We start from the raw sequence: 10,431 nt of genomic DNA on the forward strand, positions 1-10,431 counted from the left end.
TCAATAGGGAGACAACTGATCTTATCTACCGGGGAGAGAGGTATGGACAGAAATGTAAATTACAATAGTGTGCTAACAGATCCCATCGCCTGTAGAACTCATCTGCCCAGCCAAGTGTCTCTTGAAATATGAGGAACATATTCCAAGTAAATACATTCATTAGTTTATTTATTCAAAAACCACATTTGGCTCTCTATGCCAGCCTCCATTTCAATGCCTGGCACAGAGACTAAAAGGATTTCAGAAGACAAAAATCAAAGGACTGCAAAGGAGGGAAGCAGCTGATGACAAGGTCAGGGAAGAAGCTGCCATGTGAGTGAGCAGAGGCTTTCCATCTGGTGTGGTAACAAAGATGGCAGTGATGTGAGGCTTGATGGAATTAACAGACCTCACAGTTCAAGACAGATGTCTATGTGTCCATAGTCACTTGCCTGCTATACTGGTTTGCTACTTGAATTAGAAAACCTAGAAGGAAACTGGAGTGGATACCAGGATGCTTTATCCAAATCCTCTCTTCTGGGACACTGCAGGCAGCTCACAGCTGCCTTCCTCACTGGACATCGCCTTTAGCTTCAGAAAACTGTCCCTCCCATGGTCGGGGGCAGCAGGCCAAGGATTGCCTGATGTAGGAGGACAAAGGCAAGGCACCCTTGTATGTTTGGAAGAATTATGAAGCACCATCCTAATTCCAGAGCTTACCGTTGGACAGCTGAGACCTCAGTAACAGCGAGGTTGCAGGTCACCTGCTCCTGTCTTTTTCAATTCCCTACAGGTGTCTTTTCCAAGAGTAAACCAGCAATCAGCCCTCTCTGCACCTTTCCAGGGGAACCTAATCTAGGATAACTTTTGAGGTCCTTTTTCAGCATACTCCCTTAGAGCCCAGGCTTTTTTTTTTTTTTTTTTTTTTTTGAGGTCGTGAATCTCTTTGACAATACAATGAAAGATAGGACCCACACATGGGCACATGTAAACTTGGACAGACATACTGTCTTAGAGCTTGTTTCCTCTCCTCCACATCTTCATCTTTACTACCCAGTTCAAACTTCACCACCTATAAAAAGCCTCAAGTAGCTCTTTGTACATAATCATAAGATTAGCCACCATTTATCGAGCACTTCCTCTCTATAAGACCCTGTGCTAAGTGCTTTAACTTCATAATGCCTTTGATCATGACACAACACCTCAGGGTAGTGACTAATATCTTCCTTTTAGAGATTTAAGATCTTGCCCAAAGTTACACAGCTAGTAATTAGCAGATACTGGATTAAAACCCCAATTTGTTGGTAAAGCTTGTGCTCTGAATAAATGACGAAGAAAGAGAAGGGAAGGTTAAAGAAGAAAAGTTCCTCTTCTAAGGTCCCCCTAAGGATAAGCTCAAGATTTGAGATCTAAACCCAAGGCCTAACTAACCCCAAAGCTGGAGCTCTCTAAGTTAAACGGGCAGTGCTCATGAGAACAAAAGTTGATATTGTCCCACCTCTGCCCTTTGCGGCTCTTTTGTCATTTGCGTTTGCTTATACAGCGATTCCCAAAAGATTTTTGTGCGGCCTTGAAGTGGCTATCTAGAGCTTCTTTCCTCCCACGGAGAGGCGGTACGCTGGCTTCCGTACAACGTGGCGGCTCCATGCATCCCCGCCCACAAAGGCACAGTGCGTCGGCATCCGTACAACATGGAGGTGCTCTGTACGCCATCCCGCTGGTTCTGACGTAGCTTCCTGTCCTGCGCAGGCAAATTTGACTTTTGAACTCGTAAGGACTTCCTTTTTCTCTTTCCGGGGACGCTGTGTGAAGGTATGGGTTATTTTTTTTTTTTTCACCCTCTCTGTCCCCTTTACAATCTGCCGCCATCCGAGGAGTTGAAGGGGCCAAGAGCTCTCAGAACCAGTCTTATGAACTGACGTAGGGGTGAGGGGCACAGGAGGGAGGCTGGTAGTAAGCAAGTCCCCTTCTTTTAGCTGTGGTAACCTCTCGATCCTGGCGGCCTCTCCGAAGCCGTAAGTAGCCGGAGCTCAGCGCCCGGGGTGTATGCCGTCTTCGGAGTGCAGCGTTTGGAGACACAAACGAGTTGTCCGACTGGGATCGCCGAACGTTTTCATACCTTAGGCCCACGTTTTAACACCGCGCCTTTAGGTGTCCCCGGGCTTTGGAAGGGCCGGAGGCCGGCAAGTTCGACAGTGGTTTCACTGTCGGCTTCTCTTTCCAAGGCCTGTAGCCAAGAAGAGAAAAATGTGTTAGTGGGGAGTTTTCCGTCTTTGTTTCAGTGGTTGCTTTGGTCACTTGCGCCGTCTTTACTTGTCAGTTTTGGCTCTTGATAGTTCTCTTTTAGTGTAATGTTAGCAGATTTTGATAACAGACGCAGGCTGTTTTAAGTAACAAAATGCTGTCATGGAGCATGGGGTTATGAAGTGAAGTCGTTATAAGGTTTGGAATGGAAGATTAGATTGGCTTAATTCTTGATCGTGTGTTTTGTGAATTTTGATAGTTCACTTAAAAACCAAGTTACTTATGCTTAACCGATTTCGTAAATAGCATCATCAAGTTTTGTTTCCAGTTGGTAAGTGGGAAAAAAGCAAGTGCAATAATACAAAAAGACACTTGTCTAACACCAAAATTATTTAAAAGTACTCCTCAAACGCTGCTTTGGAACAAGACATGGAACCCTGTGTCAAGACATTGTGTTGGGCAGGATAGCTCTTGTCACATAATCCTGACGACAGCTGTATAAACTAGGCAAAAATCCCGTTTTAGAGACAGAGAAGCCAGCTCCTTCCACTGTATATTCCCAATAAATGGCATGCCTAAGGATTCAACTTGAGAATTTGCTTCTTGTGCTCCTTTAAAGCAATGTTTTTCCACCTTGCCTGGTAGCACTTTCCAGAGCCTGGTAATCAGAATTTTAGCCAAGCACTCCAGTTGATTACCTTCAAAACAACTGACATTCATTGTCTCTTATTATCAGTCACCTCTAAATAGAAGTAGTTTTAAAATGTGGAATCTTATAGAAAAAGCTATCTTAACATAAGGGTGTTTTGTACATATAAAAATATGTGGATATTATATAAATTATGTGATTTTGTTTTGAGGTTTGAATTACTGTCGCAGTGGAAAAACTTGATTTTATTTCATTTTTAATTTAGGCACTCAGAATGGTCCAACGTTTGACATACCGTCGCAGGCTTTCCTATAATACAGCCTCTAACAAAACTAGGCTGTAAGTATTTCTAAAATTTAAGACACATACTGTCTTTAGCTCTGCAAAATGCTGATCTATTGTTGTCTCACTTCCTAGGTCCCGAAATGCTCATCTATTGTTGTCTCACTTTCTAGGTCCCGAACACCTGGTAATAGGATTGTTTACCTATATACCAAGAAGGTTGGGAAAGCACCAAAGTCTGCATGCGGTGTGTGCCCAGGCAGACTTCGAGGGGTAAGTATTACTTTTGCTGTATACGGGAAACAGGGCTTGAGCTTGTGAGCGTGAGTCCCCTGATGTGGGAATGAGCCAGGGAGAGGTCACCACTAAAAGTTCAGAGTTAGTGAACATCCATGATCAGATCTGCCTAGAGCATAGACCTTTTAACACAGTCTGCAAAATGAAGTGAAATTAATGCTCCATTTTCCTGTGTAGCTTACTTTAATATTTGTAATTAAAGTGTCACAAAATAATCGCAGTGTTTTCCTTAATGCAGGTTCGTGCTGTGAGACCTAAAGTTCTTATGAGGTTGTCCAAAACAAAAAAACATGTCAGCCGGGCCTATGGTGGTTCCATGTGTGCAAAATGTGTTCGTGACAGGTAAGTAAAATGCCTGAGTCACATGTGCTTTCTTAAGCAAATATGTGCAAATAAAATAAAATCCATTAGAATCAGTGAAAAACTAACTCATTTTAAATCAAAGCTGCCTACTTTAGAGTCCTTGACCACGGATAATTGATGCTCTACAAATCAATAAATTGTACTCGGATTAACAGAATTTGAGGTTTATGCTTTATGCTAGGTGAGGAAGTTAAAAGGAACTAGTTTTATTAGGAAGGCAGGTAAGAAAATCTGTAGGAGTGGTTTGGACATTGGTAGATAGTAAAGTGTAGGAACAAAACAGCTATGTGTTCTCCTGTGGCTGGAGCAGAGAGTGACAGACAGCAAAGGTAGAAAAGCAAGATGATGACAGGCCTTATGGGATAAAAGGCAGATTCCTAGTTTAATTCTTTAGATGTGGGAATTAATGGATTTTGAGCAGGGCAGAGAACTCTTTGGTGTACCAGAAACAAACTCCAGCAGGGTGGATGGTAAAGTCGTTTGTTCAAGAGATGTGAGGGGGGGGGCACGGTTTTTATTTTTAGGAAGAGGAGATGGCACTTGAATTCAAGACCTAAAGACTGGAGGCAAGGGTGTCCGGGTAGAGGGCTCTTTTAGATGTGAACAAGAATTGTAGAAGCATGGGTAAAAGTGGGAGCAGTGGAATTTATGGGGAGTAACATCAGTCTCATTTTTTTGTGTGCAAACCGAAACTTACACTTAAGTTCACATAGCTGGTTAGGGGTGGGCAGCCTAGGTTTTATTTAGTCCTTTAGTCTTCATCCTCACTGGCTACGTTAAATTGCCTCCAAAGAAGGTATCAGTGGAAGGATTTCACAGGTGGTTGGTTTTCACAAGTGAAGGAGTAGGTTCAGAGGAGTAGTTTTGCCTCCAGACTATTCATCTACTGTAAAGGAGTCTGGCTGAGTTTCTAAACCAGGTCTTTTGACACCAGTCCAGGCAGACTCATTTCTGTCTTTTAGGAGTTTGTAAGGGGGGCAGTAAGACATTAATACAAATATAGAATAAATATAATTTCTGGGAGTTAGGGAAAGCCTAACTGAAGTTTAAAGGAGAAATTATTTTGCCTAACTTGTTTTTTATTTTTTGAATTGGAGTTTCTTGAGAAATTCAAGTAACTGGAAATGACATTTGACATTGAATTTGAATGATGGGTATGTAAATTGTATACAAAACACAGGAAGGGCATTCCAGGCAAGGAATATACAGTCAGTTTGATCTGGCATGTTGGTGCTGTGAAATGGAGAGTGGGAAATGTACATTGGAGATAAGTGAGTGAGTAGGTCTTGAGTGTTAAGCCAGGGGAGTTTGACTTTTGCCAGTCTTTGGTTCCCAAACTTTGCTGAACATAAACAGATGGCACATTTATTAAAAATACAAATTCTCAGGCCTTAGCTCATGGATACTTGAATTGGAATCTTAAGGATAACCTAGACCAGGGATACCTGTGGGAAACAAGATACCTTGCCTCCAGTGCTAACTGATTTAACAAATACTTTTGAGCGCCTGCTTTTTGCCAGGTCCTGTGCAACACTCTACCTGGAACTTCTCTACATGAAGGTTCAAAGTCTAGAAAACTCTTCCAAACTTAGTACTTATAAAAATCTCTGTGAAATAGATATGAAATTTATTTTGTGCCTCAATGTAGAGAAGATAATTTTAATTCACCCAAGTTGATACAGTTAGTGTGTTGTTGTTGGCCCCGAATAGGCTTTAGAATACTCTTGATGAGGTGCCTCTTGATAATCCTTTTACCCCTTAATTTTAGTTTCTAGCACATAGCTGCTTCTGTGTTACTTTTGTTGTTGATTTTTAAAAATGTGGTTAAAACATTCTAAGACATTTTGCGAATCAAGTAACACCATAATGTCTTGCATCCTAGTAATACATTATGTTGAAGCTAACAGAAGTGATAGGATGGTCTCCTGTAGGGATGGTTTTATAGTTTATCTTGACTCAGGAGAGGAGGGCAGGTACTACTGGCATGAAATTGAAGAGTGACCTTGGTTATTCATAATGCCACTTCAAGAAAGGAGACCTTAAGCTGACAGGGTCCATCTATGTAATCTCAACTGTCTTAAGTTTTACTCATGGGGTTCATGTTCTTCCTGAGTTTCCCGGATTGCTTTGCTTAATTATTTTATGGTTCTGTTCCTTCTTGTGTTAAGAAAAAAAATTCAGCCAGGCTCGGTGGCTCAGCCTGTAATCCCAGCGCTTTGGGGGGCTGAGGTGAGTGGATTGCCTGAGCCCACGGGTTTGAGACCGCCTGGGCAACTTGGCGAGACCTCATCTCTTACAATAAATCAAAAATTAGCCAGGCACAGTAGCGTGCGCCTGTAGTTCTGACTACTTGGAAGGCTGAGGCAGAAGGATCGCTGGAGGCCAGCTGGTCGAGGCTGTAGTGGCCAGAAGTTGGGGCAATAGAGTGAGACTCAAACTCAAAAAAAAAAAGAAAAAGTTCATTTCTTAAAACTGTTAACTTAAGATTCTCCTTTCTAGGATCAAGCGTGCTTTTCTTATCGAGGAGCAGAAAATCGTCGTGAAAGTGTTGAAGGCACAAGCACAGAGTCAGAAAGCAAAATAAAGAAATGAAGCTTTTTTTCTGTAATAAAAATTAAAAGCTGTGTTCTGTGTTTCTTTTCTTTGGTCATTTATTAATATACAGGTTTGGTTTCTAGTATTTAGGGACCCCGATGAATTTGGGTTGATTCCTTTTTCTGAAGGAAACAGTTGGTCACTGGTTGCTAGCATTTTTTGATGGCAGCCCTAGCCACTGCTTTGGAGCGTAAATGTCTTTCCCTTTGTAGGCATCGGTTTTTTTTTTTTTAAAGAATGGCCCTTCTCTCAACCTTTCTTTGATCCTTACAGTATCTTTACATCACCAAATTTTGTGGCACAGAAACATTAGTCTTGAAGTTACCTGGAGTGGAATCTTTTACACCATCTTTAATTCTTTTGAGTCATTGAGTTCAAAAACGGTCTCTTGGAGAGCTCAGAACACCCTTAGCAAATAATGAGCTCCTAGTATATGCAAAATCTCAAGTCAGTGGAGTAGTGAAGTTCAAATTGGTTTACATTGGATTTATAATCCAGATCAGGATGTTATAGTGTGGGCTTATTTCCTCTGGGGAATTAATGTAGTAGTGTTTCTGACAAGTCTTGTTAGCACAAGATTATCTAAGTCGGCCAGTCTGAGTGGAGAGCAAAGCCCTTGAACTATTTGCACAAGCCAAGGAATGTGGAAACTGGGTAAATTTTGGCTTCCTTCAGTTTAAGCATTACCTCGCTAGTAACTGGCATGATGTAGCTAAGTGTACTTAAGCAAAGGAGTTTCCTTTATGAATACCTTAATGTAAGGCAGAAAAAGGCCTCTACACCTTCACTCTACTGCCAGCTAACTAGTTCTTAGACAAGATTTTTAGTAAGCACTTTCCAAAAGGGAAGGTGACAAATAGTGGCTAAGCTGGCATATGAACTCAATTTCCTGTTAGCGATACTCAGGGGTATTTCCATAGTGATGGCTAACTCCTGATTTGACATGTGCCTGACACTAAGGTACCAAATGCATCTTAGTCCTCCCAAAAACCCTGATACCTTGATCATCTACATTTTACAGGTGAGAGAAAAAAGTACACAACCCAGAGCATCTGTATTGCTAGGTTTTTTGCACATGGTACATCTGGTGATATGACTGGACAGCCTGGTAAACACTAGCATAAATGATAGCTGGGCCCTCTTGTCGACATCCATAGTTGAATCTATTAGGTTTCCCAAACCTGCCAATCCTCAGACTTGTTAAGCAACCAGAATAACGGAATTACCTTGTATAATTTCCTTTTTAGATTTTATTTGAATAGCTTTAAGAGATACAAACAGATTTTGGTTGCGTGATGCATTTCTATGGTGGCGAAGAAGTCTGGGCTTCAAGGGTACCTGTCACTGCTACCTGTGCCCCTTGTACCTGGTAGGTGATATTTCATCATTCTATCCCTTTTCATCCTCCCCCTTCTAGGTCTCCATTGTCCATTATAGTTCTCTGGCTTTGCAGATCCTTGGCTCCCATTTCTGAGTGAGAACATGTAGTGTTTGGTTTTCTGTTCCTGTATTTGCTTAGGATGACATTCTTCAATTCCATCCAAACCTACATAATGTTTAATCACTATTAAAAATAAAAACATTTTTTAATGGGAATATGATGGAAAAGCCTTGGATTCTAAGGTAGATTAGCATCACTTATTTCCCTATGACCTAGGCTTGTATATATATGCTGCACTAAGATGTTTTGTGATCCTATAGTGTTTTGTTGTGTTTGGTATAACAATCTAAAAATAGCTTTAAATGACACACTTGGACAGAAATGTGCTTTAAATTTAAATTCAATATCTTGGCTGTTCTGTAAACCAGTGTAGTGTTTGAAAAGTTTAAGATGTAATTTTCTTTTTTTGAGTTGGAGTCTCACTCTGTTACCCAGACTGAAGTGCAATGGCATGCTCACGGCCATCGCAGCCTCGACCTGCTGGACGCAGGTGATCCTTTTGCCTCAGCCATCCAAATAGCAGGAACTACAGGCGCACAATGACATGCCCGGCTAATTTTTTGATTTATTGTAGAGATGAGGTCTTGCCAAGTTGCCCAGGCTGGTCTTGAACCTGAGGGCTCAGGCAGTCCTCTCACCTTGGCCTCCCAAACTGCTGGGATTATAGGCCTGAGCCACCAAGCCCAGCAAGATGTAATTTTCAAAAATAGCTACAGGGCTGGGCTCACGCCTGTAATCCCAACACTTTGGGAGGCTGAGGTGAGAGGATTGCCTGAGCGCGGGAGTTCCAGACTAGCATGGGCAACACATCAAAAAATTAGCCAGGTGTAGTGGCATGCACCAGTAGTTACAGCTACTTGGAAGACTAAGGCAGAAGGATCATCTGAGACCAGCAAGTCAAGTTTGTGGTAGCTGTAAACATGCCGCTGGACTTCAGTCTGGGTGACAGAATGAGATCCCAACTCCAAAAACAGAAAAGCTGTGTAGAGGAAAGTCTATTTGCCAAGGTTCTTTTTTTTTTAATTATAAGGATGTGGGGTACAATTCGGGGTTAGGAATACAAACAATTATGCAGGTACCCTTGTTGATGAGGTATGTCCCTCCCTCCCCTAGCAGTTTCCCTCAACTGCCAATCCTACCCACCTCCCCTGATAGTTTTCCACTACTTCCAATCCCTTTCTTATATAATTATAATTGTTCAAGGTCTGTTTATTGGTACTCTGTTCTTTGTTTCTGAGATAGATCGCTGAGTATGATTGACTCCATCTAAGTTGCTACGAAGTCCATACGTTTGTCTTTCTTTATGGCTGCATAATATTTCATTGTGTATATGTACCACAATATTTTTTTAATCCAGTCCAACTTCGATGGCAACATGGTTGGTTCCATGTTTTTGCTATTGTGAATAGAGCTGCAACAAACATACATGTGCAGGTTATCTTTTTTGTAGAATGATTTGAGTTCCTCCAGGTATAATCCCAGTAGGGGAATTGCTGGGTCATATGGAAAGTCAATTTCTAGTTCTTTTAGAAATTGTCACACTGTCTTCCAAAGATGTTACCTTAGTTTGGATTCCCACCAGCAGTGTAGAAGCGTTCCTTTATCTCCGCATCCTCACCAGCATCTGCCATTTGTTTTATTATTGATGGCCATGCTTACTGGGGTTAGGTGGTATCTCAATGTGGTTTTGATTTGCATTTCTCTGATGATGAGTGAGGCTGAGGACTTTTTCATGTATCTGTTGGCTGCCCGTATATCTTCTTTTGAGAAGTGTCTATTCATGTGTTTTGCTCACTTTTTAATGGGGCTGTTTATTTTTTTCCTTTCACTGTGTTTGAGTTCTTTGTCGATCCTAGATGTTAGGCCATTGTCAGATATACAGTTGGTAAATATTTTTTCCCATTCTGTGGGCTGTCTCCCTGCTCTCTTGATGATTTCTTCTGCTTTGCAGAAGCTCATCAGTTTGATGAGGTCCCACTTGTCTATCTTATTTGTTTAGGTATGGGCATTTAGGGTTCTGAATAGGAATTGATTACCAGTTCCAATTTTCATAAAGTGTCTCCTGCATTTTCTAAGATTCTTATAGTTTGAGATTTTACGTTTAGGTTTTGATCCATTTAGAATTAATTTTTGTGTATGGTGATAGGTAGGGGTCCTGTTTCAATCTTCTGCATGTGGTCAGCCAGTTTTCCCAGCACCATTTACTGATTAGGTTCTCCTCTCCCCAGTGGTTGTTGGAGGCTTTATCAAAGATGAGGTGGTTGAGGAATTGAGGCTTTGCTTCCAGAATCTCTATCCTGTTCCATTAGTCTATATGCCTGTTCTTATAACAATAGAGGGTTCTTTTGATTACTGTAGCCTTATACTAAAGTTTGAAATCTGGAAGTGTGATACCTGCTGCTTTGTTTCCTTTGCTAAGAATTGTTTTGGCTATTCATGATCATTTATGTTTCCATATGAGTTTCTGTTAGGTCATTTCCAGGTCTGAGAAGAATGATGTTGGTAACTTAATGGGTATTGTGTTGAATCTGCAGATTGTCTTTGGTAGGATGGACATCTTAACAATGTTGATTCTTCCTAT

At 41.3% G+C, this 10,431-nt stretch overlaps 1 protein-coding gene across 4 annotated transcripts; it reads left to right on the forward strand.

The window, feature by feature from the left end:
• The first annotated feature begins 1,723 nt into the window (after positions 1-1,723).
• Positions 1,724-6,439, forward strand: RPL34 (ribosomal protein L34). 4 transcript variants are annotated; one of them, XM_008052770.2, is made up of 5 exons: positions 1,724-1,791; positions 3,138-3,211; positions 3,328-3,427; positions 3,690-3,793; positions 6,314-6,439. In XM_008052770.2, exons 2-5 carry the CDS (start codon positions 3,147-3,149, stop codon positions 6,396-6,398), a joined length of 354 nt encoding a protein of 117 aa, XP_008050961.1. In that variant the 5' UTR covers positions 1,724-1,791; positions 3,138-3,146; the 3' UTR covers positions 6,399-6,439. The 4 variants fall into 4 exon arrangements, with proteins under 4 accessions (XP_008050961.1, XP_021565519.1, XP_008050962.1 ...); XM_021709844.1 differs by having other exon boundaries at positions 1,790-1,905; XM_008052771.1 differs by lacking the exon at positions 1,724-1,791 and adding an exon at positions 1,834-1,994.
• The last annotated feature ends 3,992 nt before the right edge of the window (positions 6,440-10,431 follow it).

This window comes from Carlito syrichta, unplaced genomic scaffold (genome assembly GCF_000164805.1).
Source record: "Carlito syrichta isolate Samal-C Ts95f unplaced genomic scaffold, Tarsius_syrichta-2.0.1 Scaffold287500, whole genome shotgun sequence".
NCBI lineage: Eukaryota > Metazoa > Chordata > Mammalia > Primates > Tarsiidae > Carlito > Carlito syrichta.

Excerpts from the sequence above, each read along its gene's own strand:
- RPL34 (XM_008052770.2), top strand. The coding sequence starts at position 3,147 with ATGGTCCAACGTTTGACATACCGTCGCAGGCTTTCCTATAATACAGCC. Across the intron at positions 3,428-3,689 it reads GCCCAGGCAGACTTCGAGGG|GTTCGTGCTGTGAGACCTAA; the intron begins GTAAGTATTACT and ends TCCTTAATGCAG. Across the intron at positions 3,794-6,313 it reads GCAAAATGTGTTCGTGACAG|GATCAAGCGTGCTTTTCTTA; the intron begins GTAAGTAAAATG and ends TCTCCTTTCTAG.